The following is a 20,842-nucleotide window of genomic DNA, read 5'->3' on the forward strand; positions in this document are numbered from 1 at the left end:
TGGTGCTCGTATTGCATCCGCGGAGTCGCGTCCAGCAGAGTTGTTCAGGGTGGTCAGGGAGCTAACTCAGCTCCCTCCTGCCCTGAACCAGATCCTTGAACCTTCTAAGGCCTGCTGTGACCAATTTAATAACCTCTTCGCGGATAAAACCTCTCGGATAAGCGAAGGTCTTAATGCCGACATTATAGCAGAACCTAGGGTAGAGGCGTCCAGGGCCTCCGTGGACTCCATTAAACTGGATCGGTTTGAGTTGGTAACTACCGATGATGTGGACAAGATCCTCGGAAGTGTTCGGAAGACAACCTGCTCTCTCGATCCCTGCCCCTCGTGGCTAGCGGCCCAGGGGGGGACCGGCAGTAACTTCATTGTTACGCCGGATCATTAATACATCTTTGAGGGAAGGGTAATTTCCATCTGATTTAAAATTGGCCATTGTTAAACCTTTATTAAAAAAGCCCTCCCTCGACCCCCTGGTACATAATAATTATCGGCCAGTCTCGCTGCTGCCATTTTTGGGGAAGGTGATCGAGAGGGCAGTTGCAATCCAGCTTCAGTCGGTCTTGGATGAAACGGATTATCTGGACCCATTTCAAACTGGCTTTCGGGCGGGTTACGGGGTTGAGACGGCCATGGTCGCCTTGGTCAATGATCTCCGTCTGGGCATCGACAGGGGAAGCGTGTCCCTGCTGGTGCTCTTGGACATCTCAGCGGCTTTCGATACCATAGACCATGGTATCCTTCTGGGGCGCCTGGCAGAGGTGGGAATCGGGGGCACTGTGCTCCAGTGGTTCCGGTCCTACCTCTCTGGGAGGTCCCAGATGGTGCAGCTGGGAGACGTGTGCTCCGATGAGCGGGCCCTTAAAACTGGGGTCCCTCAAGGAGCCATTCTGTCTCCCATGCTATTTAACATTTACATGAAACTGCTGGGAGAGATCATCCGGAGACATGGGGCGCGGGGTTATCAGTACGCTGATGACACCCAAATAATCTTCTCTATGTCTCCGACTGATGCAGTGACTGAGGATGGCGTCTCTCCTCTCGTGGCCTGTCTGGAGTCAGTAATGGGCTGGATGAGGGAAAACCGACTCAAGCTGAATCCAGAGAAAACGGAGGTACTTGTGATAGGTTCCCCTGGTCCAGAAATGGCGGTGGTTCCACCTGTCCTGAACGGGGTCACGCTCCCTGTGAAGGACTCTGTGCGCAGTCTGGGGGTGCTTCTTGACTCGTCGCTTCACCTGACCGCTCAGGTGAATGCGACGGTCAAGAACACCTGCTATCAGCTTTGGCTTATTCGCCAGCTGCGCCCATACCTGACCCAGAGGGACCTTGAAACTGTGGTACATGCTCTGGTAACCTCGAGACTGGACTTCTGCAATGTACTCTACATGGGGCAACCCTTATACCAAACCCGGAAGCTACAAATGGTGCAGAATATGGCAGCCAGGCTGGTCACTGGTACTTCCAGGGCCAGCCATATAACACCGGTGTTAAAAGACCTCCATTGGCTGCCCATTCGCTTCCAGGCACAATATAAGGCGTTGGTGATTACCTATAAAGCCCTAAATGGCTTGGGCCCGGGATACCTGAAGGACCGCCTCTCCCCGTATATTCCATCCCGCACCCTCAGAACATCTGGGCAGCAATTACTTAGGGTACTGGGGGCTAGGCTCACCTCCACCATGAGGAGGACTTTTTCCATCGCCGCCCCGGCCCTTTGGAACACGCTGCCCACAGAGCTCCGCTCAGCCACCTCCCTGGCCCAATTTAGAAAGGACTTGAAAACCTTTCTATTTCAGTCTGCATTCCCCGAGTAAAGTCCAACCAGACCTCCATTCCTCTTTAAGAGCAAGAGGATCGGCTAACGGGGCTTTTAGTTATTTTATTTTTATTGTATGTATTTTTATACTAATGTATGTTGTTTATTTATATTGTTGTATTTTACTGTGAACCGCCCTGATCTTTGGAAGGAGCGGTATAAAAATAAAAAATTTATTTTATTATTATTTAGATGAGAAGTAAAAGTAAAGGGAGACAGAAATAGAGCCTGTACTCTGAATGCAAGTATTCAACAACTTATATACAGGAGCAAAGAGAAGTATTATAAGAATCAATGTAGAGAAATAAAACATGACAACAAAAAAGGAAAGAACAAGAGACCTTTTCCACAAGATCTGAGAAATCAAAGGGAAATTTAAACTAAGCATGGGAATGTTCTATGAACAGCAAGAGAACACATTACCTGATTAAGTAAAAATAAAAAAGATGACAGAAACAATACAATTAAGGCAAAAGAGCTGATAGGATGACAGATTCATTAAAGGAAGAACCATTTGAAAATGACCCTATAGCTTTAGAAAGTGAAGTGGAAGCTTCACTCTGAGCACTTGCAGAAATAATTCACCAGGAACAGGTGGCATACCAATAAAACTGCTTCAAGCTACAGAGACAGAATCTACCCTAGTCCCAACTAAAATCTGGCAACAAATAAGGAAAACCAAAGAGTAGGCCAGATATTGGTAATGCTCAAAATACATTCCAATCCCCAAGAAAGGGAACACTATGGATTGCAGTAACCACAGAACTATTACATTAATCTCCCATACAAGCAAAGTCATGCTAAAAATTCTGCAACAAAGACTTTTACCATACATGGAGCAAGAAATGTGAGATGTCCAAGCTGGGTTTAGGAAAGAAAGAGTCACTAGGGGTCATAGTCGAAACATGTGTTGGATAATGAAGTGCCCCAAAATTTTTCAGAAGAAAATCAGCCTGTGTTTTATAGATTATAGCAAAGCATTTATTGTGTAGATCATGAAAAACTATAAATCACTCTTAATGAAATGGTGTGCCACAAAATTTCATTATGAACAGGATAAAAGACTACTGTCAGGACAGCATATGGAGAAATGGAATGGTTTTCAAGTGGAAAGGGGTTACAAGGCTGAATTTTATCACCTCATCAGTTTAACTTGTATACTAAACATATAATGTGAAGCAGGATTGGACCTGGAGGAAGGAGGCCTGAAAATTAAAGGAACTTCAAAAGTGTACAATATGCAGATGATACCATACTACTACAGAAAATAGCAAAGACTTGGAACAGTTAATGAAGAAATTCAAGGAAGAAAGTGCAGAGACAGGTTTACAGTTGTACATTAAGAAAATAAAAATAATAACTACAGATGATTTACATGGCTTTAAAGCAGATGATGAAGACATTAAAATAGTTCAAGATTTTCCATAAATCATAAATTTATAAATAATAAATCAGTCATTTATCAGAATGGGGACTGCAGTCAACAAATCAGAAGATTAAGACTTGGAAAGGTAGCTATGAAGGAACTAAACAAGACCCAGAAGTGTAAGGATATATAATTGAATACCACATTTAGTATCATCCATGTAATTGTGTTTCCCATTTCTATATAAGCTGGACAGTGAAGAAGGCTGATAGGATGAAAATAAATTCATTTGAAATGTGGTGCTGAAGATAATTTCACGTGTGCATATTGATAGTTTGAATAAAAACTTTGCTGAAACATGTTAAACTGTTTTTTTGTTTTGTTTTTTTTTTTGTGATTTATGCCTATGCCATGTTATTTTTGCTTCTAATAGCAAGGTTTCCGTGGTGGTGCAGTGGTTAAATGCTGGTACTCCAGCCATTCACTCACAAACCACAAGGTTGTGAGTTCAGTCCTAGCCAGGGGATCAGGATTGACTCAGCAGTTCCGAGGTCACTAAAATGAGCACCCAGCTTGTTGGGGGCAATTAGCTTATAGATGTAAACCACTTAAAGACTGCTTAGTGTGGTATGAAGCGGTATATAAATTAAGCTGCTATTGCTAAACGTAATACCCAGGAACCCATCTACTTCAGTAACTGAGGTATACTTGTACATACTAAAAACTTATTTAAATAAAGGCATTTTTTTTAAAAAAATGCTTTTCAACCAAATTTTATTGTTCCTCTTTTATTGCTTTTGCTGTCCCCAGTGAGCTTGGGACTATTGAGGCTGTGGCCTGATGAACCTACTTTACAGTCTTGCAGACCTCTCCTCCATCTCAAAACAACATATAGACTGTGTGATTAACATAACATTTCCCATACCCCTTTTTCTTGCATGATTTCTTTGCCATCTTTGTCTGGTGAGGAAGCATCATTATGTTTCAAAAGCTTGTATAGAAAATTTTGTCCTTTCCATTTGGTCTCATCAAGGCATTTGCACAAGACGGATTTGGACATATATGTCAGTAACTTTCAGAACCATGGCGATAACAAAATACTGCTTCTTTTGTGGAAGCAGGTGAAAATATTTTCTACATTCAGTTAAGATTTTGCAGAAAAAAAACTTATAGCTGTCTGGGGATGTTCAAACACAACCAGAGAGCTTCCAGTTGGAGAAAGTTGGACTATACTGGGTGATTCAAAAAGAATAACTGTTCTTATGTGGTTTTGCACCATTCTTTTTTAATTACCTTGTACAAGCTTCAGTAACAAGACAAAATATTGATTCCAGCAAGGTTGCACAATACTTTTAATGATATAAAAACAAGTACAAACCTCTTCTTTTGTTTTCTTGTTTTCTTCCCTTAGATCTTCATATTCACCAATAGCTAGAAAAATAAAACAAAAAAAGTCTTATTAGTGTTTTTTGCACAAATCTCATTAATGTTGTTGTTGTTGTGTGTGCCTTCAAGTTGCTCTCAACTTATGATGATTCCTCCTTGCTCTCCTTCCATCAGCAACTGAAAACATTTTTGTGCTACTAGGCTTTTATCAGCTGAATGAGATGGGCTTTTAATTATATCCTGTACAGTAGCTTTGTTTGTATAATCTTCAAATGAATTTTATTATTCTTAACAGTTAATGTTTTACCTTTCTAAATTGTTTTAAAATTTTTATATATATATATATATATATATATATATATATATATATATAATTTATTATTTTTATTATTTGTCTTCATGTTGCCTGTCAACTTATGGTGACCCCATGGCCCTATACAGACAGGCCAAAATAAAGCTGCTTCGGGTCACTTTGGAGGTATGCTGTTTACATGATGCATGCGTCCTAAGAGTCCGGAAGCTGCACCAAAGCTGTGCACCAGTCCTTAGGACTGGATCATGGCTTTGGTGCGGCTTCCGGGCTCTTAGTACGCATGCATTATTTAAACAGCATACCTCCAAAGTGACCCGAAGCAGCTTTATTTTGGCCTGTCTGTATGGGGCCCATGAATCATTGGGTTTTCTCAGGCAAGGAATACTCACAGGTGGTTTCACCAGTTGCTTCTTCTGAAATATAGCCTACAGCATCTAGTATTCATTGGTGATCTCCCATCCAAGTACTAACCAGGGCTGATCCTACTCAGCTTCCAAAATCAGGCAACATTTGGTGCCTTTATGATATTTATATTCAGCCTTATATCAAAGGTCCCAGAGTGGCATGCAAAAAGCATTAAAACAAGTTGTGAAGTTTAAAACAATACAGTAATTAAGTAATAATTAATAATTAAGCAATCTAAAATCATATTGAACACCAACAATAAGTTAAAATGGATTTAAAAGCTTTAAAAACTTTTAGAACCAAGTATACTTGTATTTGGATTGAATTAATGAGACACAAAGATTCGATGAACAGCCAGCTTTTAATTTGGCACCTGAATGACAGGCGAGTAGATGCCCGTTGGGCCTTCAGGGGGAAGGCATTCCACAGTTGGGGTGCCATAGCTGAGAAGACCCTCTCCCATGTCCCAATACATATGTTAAGACATGTTCCATAAATGATTAACCCATTGTTACTGAGTTGTATTCCTGTACACATGCCTCTGTGCTATGGCTAAATTTTCCCATCTGGCATAATCTACAATGCATTTAGAACACCTACTAATTATTTATAGAGTGTATAAAGTATTTATGAAAGCTAACCTTATATGAAATGTGAATTCAAAAGCAAGAAGCTCTTGGTCAAATTGACCATCAAACTGCCTTACTATTAAGACTGTTATCCTATGCACATTTCTTACTTAGAAATAACTGCATTGAACCCAAGTGAGACTTACTTCTCAGCAGACATGGATAGGATTTCATCAGTAATATCTTTTGATTTTGTCCTAAAACAGGAATATGCTGATTTCAGTCTTGCATGCCCTGCAGCATTTCTGCAGATGAAAACTGGGACATGTGCGGCTGAGCAACATCAGTGTAGTGAAAAGCAGTGGCCAGACCATAAGAGGGCAAACATTATTAATAAGAAAGAACATACAGAACTACTACAGGGGGCCCAGGATTTGGTCCCAGGTAGGGTTGCCATATCCCGCCGGGGGGCGGGACAATCCCGGTTTGGGCGGTGCCGTCCCGGTCCCAGTCCGGTTTAGCGCCCAAACCAGGACGGCCCTGCCCACCACGGCCACCTCAGCCCCCGCGGCGGCTCCAAGGCCTTGCTGAGGCCTGGGAGGGCTCTCCACGGTTGGAGCTCCAGCCGGGGAGACGCTCCCTCCCGGGCCCCAGCGAGGCCTTGGAAGCGGCTCCGCGGTCGGAGCTCCGGCCGCGGGGTCCTCCAAGGCCTCAGCGAGGCCAGGGTGGAGGAGGAGGCCGCTTTCCACCATGGCAATCGCCGCGATGAGGAGCGCCCCCCGCCTCTTTCCCGGCCTGGGAGCCGGCCTAGGCTTCCTCCCAGACCGGGAGGAGGAGGAGGATGCTTGGCACCGCGGCGATCGCCGCGATTCCAAGCGGCCCCGCGCCCCTTCCCGGCCTGGGAGCAGGCCTAGGCTTCCTCCCAGACCGGGAGGAGGAGGAGGAGGACAAGGTTTAAAAATGTAGGACCTTTTTTTTTTAATTTCCTAGCCAGAAAATTTTTTAAAAAGTCCTACATTTTCAAACCTTGTCCTACATTTGTCCCGGTTTGGAGGTCCTCAATTATAGCAACCCTAGTCCCAGGACTCACGGTGGATACCAAAATCCATGGATGCTCAAATCCAAGTAAATACAATGACTTAATGAAATGGCATCCCTTATATACAACGACAAAATCAAGGTTTGCTTTTTGGAATTTATATTATATTTTACTATTTTCAAGCTGTGAATGGTTGAAACTGTGGATTAAAAAAATCTGTGGATACATAAGGCTAACTGTATTTTAAACAGAGAAACCTAACTTTATGGCTTCTCCCCTTCAAGCTGAGTTGAGTGCAAAATACTTCTGCACTTTGAACAGTTTACAGCAAATGAAGTAAGATGAGGATGTTGCCAGAAAATGGGAGGAAGGCAGAGAAGCAGGGACATTTTAAAAGTAGAATCGCAGAGGACTAATCAGGAATAATGCTGCCAAATTGGGACTGTTGGAGAATATGGTTTTCTATAACCTAGAATACCTATAGTTTTCTATAACCTAGAATACCCATTAATCTGCAATTTAAGGGTTCCTTGGTAGGAATTATAGCTATGCTTACCATGGTATTTTCCTTGATACCCATACAATGATCTTCCTGTTCCAGTGTTTTTCTTGTACATTTCCATTTGAACTACAACTTTTTATTTCAACTGCAAGGTGTCCTCCCAGTGCCATGTGCCCAGGAGTTTGAGATACACCAAGTTGTCATATCTGTATCTTTTGTCTTAGTTCCTCCCACTGGATTTTGGGTAATCCTACTGCTGCTATTGTGAATGAGTGTGACCTTTGCCACAGACCTATTCTGCTGATCCCCTCCCCTAAATTCATTTCCATTTACCAGATCAATGTCTTCCCCTCAGCCCACTCCTTTTTAGAATTATAGAGTGAAGTGATATAGCAATAGATCAATTTAGCAGTATGATTAGGTAAAGCACTACAACCAGCAACAAATCAGGGCCAGAAACCCAAGATATTTAAGGAATGACTGGATGCAGGAATGGAAACAACCATTATAAAGGATGAATCCCAAAAGTGAATAGTCTGACATTTTTCAGAATTATTGAGTTTATGAAGCATGTGCTTACTCAAGCTCTTTGAACACCCAAGACATAAACTAAACTGGGGATTAGTGCACAACTAAAAAAAGTGACTTACCAGTGCCGAATACAATTCTAATTCAGGATCTATTCTGATATCACTGCATGCATTTTGCCACCGACACCACCAGCCAGGTGCAGCCAGGATAACATCCGGATAGAATTTGAACTCAGACAGCTGATCTGCAAAGCCGAGAGCTTCCCAGTTTTGAAAAGAGGCCAGCTGAGCTTGGATTCTAGCTGGAAGTTACCCGGGCTGCACCTGGCCGGCGGTGTCAGCAACAAAATGCATACGATATCAGGATACATCCCGAATTAGAATTGGATTCGGCAGCGGTAAATCGCTTTTTTTAGCTGTGCGCTAATTTCCTGGGCTAAATATCCCTGGCTTAGGAAAGTAGTAAGTCTCTTGCTTAGTCAAATAAAGGTGTATTTGATCCGTCTGTCTTCACAAGAATGCCAACAGACAGCAGATACTGTGCATGTATGTGTGTGTGTACCTTCAGGTCATCCGTAGACTTAAAACACTGAAGACCATGTGGATCAGTATTGTTTTGGCTATCTACTGGAAGCTCAAGATATGGAACCAGACTAACTTTCTTGAGTACAGAATTCGACAGTTGGGGTGCTGCCACAAAGAAACCCTGCTATGTGTGTACAGTGGGCCCTCTCCTTATGCGGGGGATCCGTTCCGGACCCCCCCCTGCACAAAGGAAAATCCACATATGCTCACACCCCATAGGAAACAATGGGGCGCAGGCACATGGCGGTGGTACAGCACACACACACAGACGTGCACACCATTGTTTATATTGTTGTGCAGCTTCCACATAAGCAGGAAGCTGCATATAGTGTGCCCGCATATGGCATGGGCACACTGTATATATATTATATGTGTATGAATGAATACATGTATATACCAACCCAAATTCATGTGTTGGGACACTCAACAGGGCCTCCTCTTAAGATCTCAAATTTTAGGCAGGGTCATATGAGAGGGGGCAGCTTTGCAGATATCCTGGTTCCAAGTTGTTTACAGCTTTTTACATCAAAACAAGCACCATAGTGTTTGCTCAGAAACAGAATTGGAAGCCTGCATGATTCTTGCAAAACTGGTGTTATATAGCATCCAAAATGCACACCCAACATCACTCTGGCTGCTGCATTTTGCACTATCTGTAGCTTCTGAATACTTTTCAAAGGCAGCCTCACAGAGAGCACATTACAGTAATCTAATCATAAGAAATCATTGCATGGACAAAAAGTTCCAAAACAGATTCGGGATTGAATATTTGAAACCAGATGTTATCGCACACACCAGTAGCCAGGTGAGTGCAACCCAGTTGCAGCTCAGACTCCAGCCTCACTTATCCAGCCACATTTCAAAAACAGAAAGCTCTAGTTTTGGAAATGTGGCTGGAAAAGTGCGGTTGGGGTCCATGTTGCAACCGAGTTGCACTCGCCTGGCCATCGGCACATGTGATAACATCCGGTTTTAAATTTAAAATGTTCAATCCTGAATCTATTTCGGGACTTCTCGTCAATGCAATAATCTCCATAGTCTAGTCTGATGCCAGTGGAGAGAGTAAATCCACTCCAGGTTTTCAGTTTAGAATTGAAGGAGTTATTCAAGGAGCTGGACCTTATCTCCAAAATGGATTTAGTACCTTGGCTATCTCCTTTAAAATTTAAAATAGCAGTGCAGATTTACTACCCTACTGACACTGCAGAAATCAGCCTCCACTGCCAACAAAGAATAAAGACTTTGGACAGAATCTTCTAGCATTATGTACATTATGTAACTTTATGTATACATAGCAGAGGTGCTACAGGAAACTGAGAAGAGTGTCCCAGTGCTCATTGGCATTCCCTAGTTGGTGTCCTGATGCACAATGGAACTGATGCACAACCTTTGGTAGTGGTGGTACAATTGCTTATTAGAGATCATAACACATTGGTCCCAATTCACTTTTATCCTAATATGCATTGGTCACTTTATCAGCTCCTCTACATAATAATGCAACAACAACCCTTTACTAAATATGAATGTTGGGGAAATGCCCAATTTTAAGTCTTTCAGACTTAAGTCCAGTTATGAAGACAGGATTCAGGCCATGTGGCCATTTTCATGAAAGTCAATACAGTCTTTTAGCCATGTTTCTGTATTTGTGCAACAACAGTAAAACAACAACATACTGTTTTTAAATGAGAGAAAGTATCCTTTCAGGAAAAGAGCCTCAAAAGGATGAATGAAACCAAATACTACTGCACAGTTCTATGGGCTTCTCATAAGCATTTTCCTGATCATTGTGGTATAAGAATGTTGGGCCTCTTCATGCTACACAGTTATAACACTATGATATATGGTTATAACCTAAAAAGCTATATATGGCTCATGTCCATGATGCAGTGGCTTAGTGGTTAAGACGCCAGTTCTGATGATTGGAAAATCAGAAGATTGGCAGTTCGAGTGCTGTATGATGGGGTAAGCCCCTATCACTAGTTCCCAGCTTCTGCCAACCTAGCAGTTCAAAAGCATTCAAATGCAAGTAGATAGATAGGTACCACTTCTCAGTGGGAAGGTGACTGCATTCGGTGCAATCATGCTGGCTGCATGACCACCAGAGCAGCCCTCAGACATCGCTGGCTCATCGGCTTAGAAATGGAGATGAGCACCACCCCCTACAGTTGGTTACGATTAGACTACCTTTATCTTTACCTTTTACCAGGCTGTTTGGCAGACTGTATCTCCCTGCATGTGCCAGCAGGCTCCGAGATCCTCAGGAGAGGCCCTTCTCTCCGTCCCACCCCCATCACAAGCATGATTGGTGGGGATGTGAGAGAGGGCCTTTTCCATGGCAGCCCCTAGATTTTGGATCTCCCTTTCCAGGGAGGCCAGAATGGCCCCCTCTTTGTTCTCCTTCAGCCAGCAGACTTTCCTGTTCAGACAGGCATTTAAAACTGAAGTTTTTTAAAGAATGGCCTGGGTGTTGCATTCTTTTACATGTGTTTTAAACACATTTATCTTTTAAATTATATTTTATTATTTTATATGCAATCTGTTTAATATTATAATAATTTAATTCTGTTTTAATGTAACACTTTTCTATGTTTTTAATTGTACTGTTTTTAATCTTGTAAGCTTCTCTGACCCCCAGTTTGGGGAAAGTGCAGGATATAAATAAATATAACAGCAACAGCAACAACAACAACACTTTAACTGTCATGCCTGGGATTTGTAATTTGGAGAGGCACTAGAGCCTTCTGACAGAGCCTTCTAAGCACCCCTCCCTGAACTACAAATCTCAGGATTCCATGGGATGTTGTCAAGTGGGATCATAACACTATGATTTTTCAGTATGAACACACCCCTGTACTAGAAATGTCTTTATTCCAATCCAGCATTTTGTTGTGTGTGTACCTTCATGTCAGCTGTTGACTTATGGAGACCCCATAATTTCATAGGGTTTTCTTAGGCAAGGAATACTCACAGATGGGTTTGCCAGTTACTTCTGAAATACATTCTTCAGCACCTGGAATTTATTTGTGGTTTCCCATCTTAGTACTAATCAGCACTGACCCTGCTTAGCTTCCAAGATCAGATAGGATTTCATACCTTTAGGGTGTTTATTCATCTTAAATTCTCATGTGTAACCATTATGATTAATAATAACTGCTGATAGATTTATTCACCATGAATTTGTACAGAGCATCTTCCATTCTACTGAGACCAAAAGGACTTGGGTGCTGAATTCTTCTCAATAACGAGAGATTAAAATCAGGAACCTTAAGTGTCTGAGCTTTCTTTCTGTGTTCAAAACCATATTCAAAACTTAAAAAAAACCTAAAGATAAGAGGTATTACTTGTGACAAGTGGCCTTGGACAAAATGAACTTCCTTGGTTACCATAGCAGTTCCTCAGAGGCCAGTTGTCAGGCAAAAAGGGAGGGGGGATATAAACCTCTTAAATGAGCAAAATTATAACAACTATATACTCAACCTACTGGTTTCCTTTTGTGTGCTACTTTTCAACCTGCTCAGTAGCAAGATTAACTAAAGCCATAGGTTATGTACAAAGATCACTTGGGGTTTTATAGGAAAAGCGCAGCAAACCCACATCAAAACAAATGGAACCCTGCTCTCTCTTGGATTAAAAGCCACGCAAAAGAACTATTCAACATGTTGTTAAGAGAAGCACTCTACCTTGGGGCTTTCATATCCTTGACACTGGATAATGCATCCTTCATAGGTTTGCATTTGGAGACTGAAGACTATGGCTTGTACAGAAGGTAAATTCAGTTATAACAACAGCCATGAAGCTAAATCAGGCTTTTTATAGCCTTTTGGGCACAGTTCTGATTTAGAATCCCTGAAACAGCTGGAGCCTTGCATAACTTGCCATCTTCCCTCTGGCTCATTATCTAAGTGGGCCTCCTGACTGCTCACACTCTGGTATATGAGGCGTACTCTTTCAAAAGGCAGGTAATTTTATTCTCACTATTAGTAACAGGAGTGATGGAAAGCTCCAGCCATTCCAGATGTGGAATGATCTAAATGTTTGCAAGATAGGCTGATTGAAATCTAGATGCACACATATTGGCACAGGAGATCTACTCCATTCCAATCCACTCCTGACCTTCCTCCCTTTTCCTAATTTTTTCAAGGGCCCTGTTGTTTGTGAAACAATATCAGAGGAAGAATATGCCTTTTTAATGGGGAACACTCCCAGAAGAAAAGCCTAGACCAGGGGTCGGCAAACTACGGCCCGTGGGCCGCATCCAGCCCGCCAAGGCCTTGGGACCGGCCCCTGCCTGGTCCTGCCGCCGCCCCCGCCGCAGCTGGGTTGACTGCTCTGAGGGTGGAGGGGGCGGAGAGGGAGGCCGTGCGCCACCCTCTCCGCTCTCTCCCGCCCTCTCAGCGCGCCCCTGCGCGGCCTCCTCCTCCTCCCCCTCGCGGAGGAGGAAGAGGAGGCGGCGCTTGGGTCGCTCTGAGGGCGGAGGGGGCGGAGAGGGAGGCCGTGTGCCGCCCTCTTCGCCCTCTCACGCCCCCCCCCCGCGCTGCCTCCTCCTCCCCCTCATGGAGGAGGAAGAGGAGGCAGCGCTTGGGTCGCTCTGAGGGTGGAGGGGGTGGATAGGGAGGCCGTGCACCGCCCTCTCCGCCCTCCCCTGCCCTCTCAGCGCGCCCCCGTGCTGCCTCCTCCTCCTCCCCCTCGCGGAGGAGGAAGAGCAGGGCGCTGGGGCCTGGGGTGGATAGGGGAAAGGGCAGGCCATGCGCGGCCTCCCCTTTCCCCTCCCCGCCCTCAGAGCGCGGCTCCGCCTCCTTTGCCCTGCCCCCAGGGGGAGGAGAAGAAGGAAGGGAGGGGGAGGAGGAGGGAAAAGGAAGAAGAGGGAACAGGAGGAGGAGGAGGAGGAGGTGAGTGGCCAGAGAGGCCTCAAAGGTTTTTTTTGGGGGGGGGGGGGGAGGTGCTTTTAATGCTAACAAGTCTCCCTTGTTTTGGCGATGATGATGATGATGATGATGATGATGATGATGATGATGTTGATGTGAGTCAACTTGAGAGGCATGCAGGCACTGTTTCAGAAGCCGAGAGAGTGTGACTTTCCAAAGTGGCTTTTCTGTGTGTTTTTGGTTCTGCGGCATGGCCAGTGTAAATTGCTGTGATTTTTACAAACTCATGCGCAGTGAAGAAAAACCAAAGCCCCTTGACCAAGTACACACTTCTGAGAAGTACAGTTGGTGCAAGAAACCTGAAACAGCAAATCCACTTCTTGTGAAACCACCTGGACATGTTCAATATATGCATAGCCATGTTAAACCATGTTCAGTGTGAAACCCAAAGAGTTTGGTATGTAATAAGCCTCAGAAATATGCAAGAGGCTATCTTAAGTAAAGGCATGTTCAATGCCCAAATGTGCTGTTTGGAATGGGGGTAAGGGGGGTTGGCCAGAAAGGGAAGTACATTTCTGCCATCTGTCTAGGAATAATGCCCAAATGTCCTCCATTTTGATCACGCCTAAGAAACATGCATTTATATTAACATTTTTAAAAAATCATCAATTTTTTTGCATGTCCTCCATTTTTTAAAATGTGTCCTACATTTTAAAATGTTGTCCTATATTATTTAATTATTTATTTCCCCCCCCCCCCCCCCCCCGGTTGTCTGGGGGACACCAACCTGGCCCCCGGCTCAAAAAGGTTGCCTACCCCTGGCCTAGACTCTAAGTCCTAGATACCATGGCTGAAAATAGCATGCCCTCAAATATTTTACAGATGCAAATGCATGGTCAAGCAGCATTAGTGTGTGGTTAAGATGGCAAACATTGGCTCAGGACAGACCGTCCAAAAAGGACGGTCTCCCGGCGCCTAGCTTTGGTTCAGGGGGAAGCTGCAGCCTCCAGGCCACGGTACTTCCCCGTGGACCAAAAAGAACCCGCAAAAGCAGGTTCTTCCTGCGGTACCATTATGAATCCTCAGTGCGCCAATGGCACACTCACGATGTTATAATGGTGTCGCGACATGCGGATGCTAGGCATCCATCATGAAATGATGGTGGCGCCCATCTGTACAGTGTGCCGCCATTTTGACGCCCTGGTCACGTGCGAGGGGCATCTAGAAGACCCGCCCCTTGCACATAACGAGGGCGTCCTATCACGCCCCTCTGGACTGGGCCATTATTAATGAGAAAGAACACACAAGCTAAGAGACGGCACAATTTGCTTTTGGCTGAGTCTATAGAGAAGGGCAATATTCCACCTCTCGTCTCCTCTCCCTTCTTCTGCTGAATGCATTAAATGCAAAATGCTTTTGCACTATGAACCCAATTTGCAATAAGTAAAGTAAGACAAAGACAAAGGGAAAAGTGGGAAGAGGAATAAGAAGCTGGGACATTTTAAAAGCAGCTGCAAATGTGGGACAACACAGGATTAACTGATTGGTTCTGTCTGCTAAACTGGGATAGCTGGAGGAGATGAAATAATCCATCTTTATTTTATAAGGACACAAAGTGCATAAGGGATGTTGGAACATACAGGACCTAGTCTCATTGGGTGTTTTCATACTGACATTTTCAGGGTAGGACATAGCTTAATGGCAGAAGTCATGTTTTGTGTTCAAAGGTTCCAGATTCAGTTCTATGCATCTCCGAGTAGAAATGGGGTAGACTCTGGTATGACATTTTGGAAAGCTGCCGTCAGGCACTGCAGACTTGTGCTATTCAAAGTGGTGACCAATGGACTGGTGCTATCCTGTGAGCCATTGGCTGCTGTTCTGCAGACAGTTTCCGGAAAAGAAACAGTTTTAACCAAAGGGCACAAATATGGTACCAGTTTCTGCGTGTTAGGGAGAAAATTGTCAGTTCTTCACATTGGGTAGCTGAGAAGCACTGGTGTAAACAGATGGACCGGTGTCTGACTATGCATGAGACATATAGACAGACTGATACAGGGAGTGGTGGTCCTTTGAATATTTGGTTGCCAAACCACTCAGGTCTTTAAAGTTAAGCATTTTCAGTTGCAATCAGAAGCAAACAGGCAGCCTATATACTTTCTAGAATCAATATAATGTCTCTATGTACTAATTAAGATCCTGGCCACTGTATTCTGCACTCAATGATTACAAATAGTCTTCAGGGGCAGATCCAGGTATGATATATTGTAGTAACCTAATCAGGAAGACACCAGAACATGATCCACCATGGACAGACTATTTCTAATGAGGAAAGTCATAGCTGATGTATCTGATGAAGCCAGGAGAAGACTAAAAGCTACATGGGTCTCTCAAGTGACATTATTATCCGCAAGCGGAATGAAAGCCCTATTATTATTGTTGTTGCTGGTGGTGGTGTGATATGCTCACTCCTAGATGTACCAGTGACCAATATGGCTGCCATGTTTTTCACTAATTGAGGTTTCCAAATTTGATACAGAGGTAGCCCAATGCACAATGCATTGCAAAAGTCCACCTTTGAGGTCACCAGTGTGTGCTCTACCATCTTTAAGTCATCTACAACTGTCTGAACATCCCATTCCTGGACAAGAGAAAAACCACCTACCCATAGAGCCTTTATCTGTTGGTATACAGCTGCAGTTTATTGACTTTCAACCAGTCTCTATTGCTTAATACAGACTCTAGTTCAGCACCTGACTCAGATAACATAGACAAATAGAGGTGAATGTTTCTTATTACTGCTGACTCTTTAGTCCAAATTCCTGTTGCTCTCAGGCTTCAGATACATATGGAATTGGAATCAGATGTTGTTGGACTGCCATTCTCAGCATTCCTCACTATTAACTATGCTGGCAAAAGCTGCTAGGAATTCTAGTCCAATAACATTTGAAAAACAACATGATTTCCTGCCCTGATAGAGGCATCATAAGGTTATGTTGGAATTTTTAGCAACACACAGCCCACTTCCCTTGGAACTGAACAGAAATCTCACATTACCACTTTCAGAAGCCAACTCTGCAGGTAGAAACAAAATTGCCATATCACTGAGGCTCCCAGCCTCAGAACCAATGGTTCCACAGAACCATTTTGGCAAAACAGCAAAATCAATTGTATCTAAGCATGCTCTGAGATCAAGGGGAATCAGCAATATCATATTTCCACTGCCTCTCTCCCAACAGAGGGCTTCCATCAGGGTGACCAAAGCCATTTCTGGGCCAAGCCCAGGCCTGAAAACAGAACAAAATGGGACAAGATCAGCCTTCTCCAAACTGCTGCCTTCCTGATGGTTTTTGACAATAATTTCCTGAATCCCTAACCATAGGCAATGTAGGCCGAGGTTAATGGAATCTCAAGTTCCAAACTTCTGATGGTCACTAAATTTGGTAAGGTGATTTGGACCATCTGCTCCATCCAAGAACATTGGGGTGCCAAACTATTACTTTTCAAGACCTTACCCAAAGCAGAGATCTTTTTTGTGTTGCAAATAGATGTTAAATTTTCTGAACTTTGGCCAGAAGGAGGAGGTGCCCCTCCATACCATCTGGACTGAGAACAGAAGTAGCAAAATTCAGGCCTATGACTAGGGTTGCCATATCCCGCCGGGGGGTGGGACTTTCCCGGTTTGGGGCGGGTCCGCACGGTCCCGCCCCGGTTTGGCCCCGCCCCCGGGACTCCCCCCCCCCCCCCCACGATGGATGCCAGGCAGGGAAAGGAGCCTCGCCTCAGCGAGGCTCGTTCCCTGCTTGGCCTCCTCCACTGGGGACGGAGGCGGCCTGACAGGGGAAAAGGGCTTCGCCTCGGCGAGGCCCTTTTCCCCTGCCTTGCCGCCTCCTCTGTCGGCCAGGGAGGCGGCCAGGCAAGGGGGAAAGGGCTTCGCCTCGGCGAGGCCCTTTTCCCCTGCCTTGCCGCCTCCTCCGTCGGCCAGGGAGGCGGCCAGGCAAGGGGGAAAGGGCTTCGCCTCGGCGAGGCCCTTTTCCCCTGCCTTGCCGCCTCCTCCGTCGGCCAGGGAGGCGGCCTGACGGGGGAAAAGGGCTTCGCCTCGGCGAGGCCCTTTTCCCCTGCCTTGCCGCCTCCTCCGTCGGCTAGGGAGGCGGCCTGACGGGGGAAAAGGGCTTCGCCTCGGCGAGGCCCTTTTCCCCTGCCTTGCCGCCTCCTCCGTCGGCCAGGGAGGCGGCCTGACGGGGGAAAAGGGTCTCGCCTCAGCGAAGCCCTTTTCCCCTGCCTTGTTGCCTCCTCCGCCCTCCTCTCCTCCTCCTCCTCTTCTTCCTCTTCTTCATTTTCTTCTTACTCTCCTCCTCTTCTTTTCCTCCTCTCTTCTCCTCCTCCCCCTTCTTCATCTTCTTCCTCCTCCTCTTCTTCTTCCTCTCCTCCTCCTCCTCCTCCTCTTCTTCTTCTTCCTCCTCTCCTCCTCCCCCTTCTTCTTCATCTTCTTCTTCTTTCCTCCTCCTCCTCTTCTTCCTCCTCCTCTTCTTCTCCTCTCCTCCTCCTCCTCCTCTTCTTCTTCATCTTCTCCCTCCTCCTCTTCTTCTCCACCTCCTCCACCTCATCCTTCCCCTGTTCCTCCCCTTTTTCTTCCTCTCTACTTCCTCTTCTTCCTCCTCCTCCTTTTCCCCTCTTCCTCCTCCTCTTCTTCCTCCTCTTCCTCCTCCTCTGCTTCTTCTACTCTTCCTCCTCTTCTGGTTTTTGGCCAGAAAGGGAAGCACATTTCTGCCATCTGTCTAGGAATAATTGCAAATGTCCTCCATTTTGATCATGCCTAAGAAACATGCATTTATATGAAAAAATTTTCAAAAAGAATCAATTTTTGCATGCCCTCCATTTTTAAAAAATGGGTCCTACATTTGATCATTTTGTCCTACATTTGTCCTACATTTGTCCCTGTTTGGAAGTCCTGACTTATGGCAACCCTACCTATGACTAACATCTTCAACTTTTTTCTCCCGTATGATATTTAACAACTTGCCTGATGAAGAAGCCAATGCAGCTTCAAAAGCTTGCAACATGCATATTGTACATTTTGGTTGGCCAACAAAGGTATCACTGTTGGTGGGTTTTTGATGTTACTGTACTGGTTTTGTTATATGGTCAACACGGCTACCTCTGGATGTTTTTTTGTTTGTTTTTGTTTTTGTTTTTTTGTAAAATCAAGGTTTGGTTTTTAGAGACAGAAAATAAGAGAGAGAAAGAGAGAGAGCATTGCATAGTGGTTTGAGTGCTGTGCTATGACTGGAGACTAGGGTTCGATTCCCAGCTCAGTCATGAACCCACTGGGTGACCTTGGACAAGTCACATACTCTCAGCCTCGGGGGAAGGCAATGGACCAACCTCCTCTGAACAAACCTTACCAAGAAAATCCCACGACAGGTTCGCTTTAGGGCTGCCATAGGTCAGAAACTACTTGAAAGCATGCAACAACAACATATATGTGTACAACTCAAAGATAGAGCCATGTTAGTCTGTAGAATCTGTATGTAGAGAGATCTTGTAGCACCTTTGAGACTAAAGAGTTTGTCACACGAGAGGGAAGCGGCAAAAATGGAGTTTAAATCTGGGAGAATCCCGCAAAAGCAGGATTGTTTTCACACCATGTCATGCAAATGGAGCATTAACACGACATTAACCCGTGCAGAAAGTGTGCAAAATCAGTCGCTTTTTAGTTTCGGGGAAACTCCTGAAAATAAAGAGGCCGATTTCACCCACTTTCTGCACGGGTTAATGTTGGGTTAATGCTCCATTAGCCCGACCTGTCTGAAAACAATTATTATTATTATTATTATTATTATTATTATTATTATTAACCTTTATTTATAAAGCGCTGTAAATTTACACAGCGCTGTACATACAATCTTTTTAATTGGACGGTTCACAATCCCACTTTTGCGGGATATTCCTGCAATTTAGATCTACTTTATCCATGGGATTTGGGCACTTTGCCTCCCGTGTGATAAGGTCCGAATGGAAAGAAAGACGTTGGCATTATGAGCTTTCGTAAGCTTCAGTGTACTTCCTCAGATGCTTTTGGTGGAGTGTGTATGTGTGTTTATACATACATGTGTGTGTGTATGTGTGTGTGTACAGATATATATTATCTGTGTGTGCGTGTGTGTATAGCAACAGCAAATACGTTTCCATACTGCTCATTGATGTATTAAATGGTTTACAAAGTATATACCCATATATACTCGACTATAAGTCGACCTCATGTATAAGTCAAAGGCAACTTTTGAGGCTAAAATTATGGATTTTGCTATGACCCATAGATAAGTCGAGGGTAAAACTTAGGGGCTTATAGCAAAGGATCTAAAGGATGAAGCAAAGCAAAACAATGTCAAAGAACTTAGAAAATTCCAGAAGACATAACTCTTTGTGCTTATTCTTAAGACTGGATGGATGAGAGAGTAGAGGGGGTTGGTGCTTCATACATTATACTCTTGCTTTTCACCAGGAGATTTTTTTCCCCTTTTAAATTAGACTTAAGGTACAATACTTACATTGACCCATGGATAAGTCAAGTCAGTTTTTTCAGATCAATATTCTGACCTAAATTTCTAGACTTATACATTAGTATATACAGTATATATATAGTGTGTCGTGTGTGTGTGTAGTTATATATAGTATTTATACAGATATATAGTTATAGATATATACTATATATAACTATATATATACACACACACATACACATAGCAAGTATGTTTCTATACTGCTCACTGATGTATTAAGCAGTTTACAAAGTATATATATATATATATAGTGTGTGTGTATATATATAGTTATATATAGTATCTATCTATCTATCTATCTATATAAAACTATATACACACACACTATCTATGCATATACTTTGTAAACTGCTTAATACATCAGTGAGCAGTATAGAAATGTACTTCCTATTGCTTATATCCAGTATATATTTATAAGTATATATCTATATATATATATATACACACACACACATACTTATAGATATATAGTTATACATATATACTGTATATAACTATTATATATATATATATATATACTTTGTAAACCGCTTAGTACATCAGTGAGCAATATAGAAACGTACTTGCTATTGCTATCCACACACACACACACACACACACACACATATATATATATATATATATACACACAGTATATGTTCACTTGAAGCCGCGGTTACAGAATATGTGGATATGGAGGGCCAAGTGTACTATATTGTCAGTCCAGGGTTGTTTAAATATTTACTTGGGATCTGGGTAAAATGTCAAGGGGGGGGAGTGTATCTGAAGTTCCACTGGGAGGAATACAGGAGGAGGAAGCCAAAGGGAACTGCTTTTCCAGGGCCTGGTGGAATCTGGATGGAGACTGGAGACTCCAAAGCCCAGAGGCCTGGCTGTGCTGGTACCCCCTTCCTGGCCCTCAAGGCA

General features: G+C 43.8%; 1 protein-coding gene across 3 annotated transcripts in view; it reads right to left on the bottom strand.

Annotated features, from left to right (window-relative positions):
• Positions 1 to 20,842, bottom strand: part of SHTN1 (shootin 1) — a 160,833-nt gene that overhangs the window by 139,215 nt on the left and 776 nt on the right. For all 3 annotated transcript variants that reach the window (XR_016280057.1, XM_089510014.1, XM_089510013.1), the window contains exon 2: positions 4,561 to 4,613. Coding sequence is in view for 2 of the 3 variants with exons in the window: in XM_089510014.1 (XP_089366140.1) it covers positions 4,561 to 4,613 (53 nt within the window). In the remaining variant the exon portion in view is untranslated. The remainder of the gene's footprint in view (positions 1 to 4,560; positions 4,614 to 20,842) is intronic.

The sequence above is a fragment of the Sceloporus occidentalis genome, unplaced genomic scaffold, assembly GCF_023333645.1.
Source record: "Sceloporus occidentalis isolate IW3139 unplaced genomic scaffold, rSceOcc1.0.p SCAF_2, whole genome shotgun sequence".
NCBI lineage: Eukaryota > Metazoa > Chordata > Lepidosauria > Squamata > Phrynosomatidae > Sceloporus > Sceloporus occidentalis.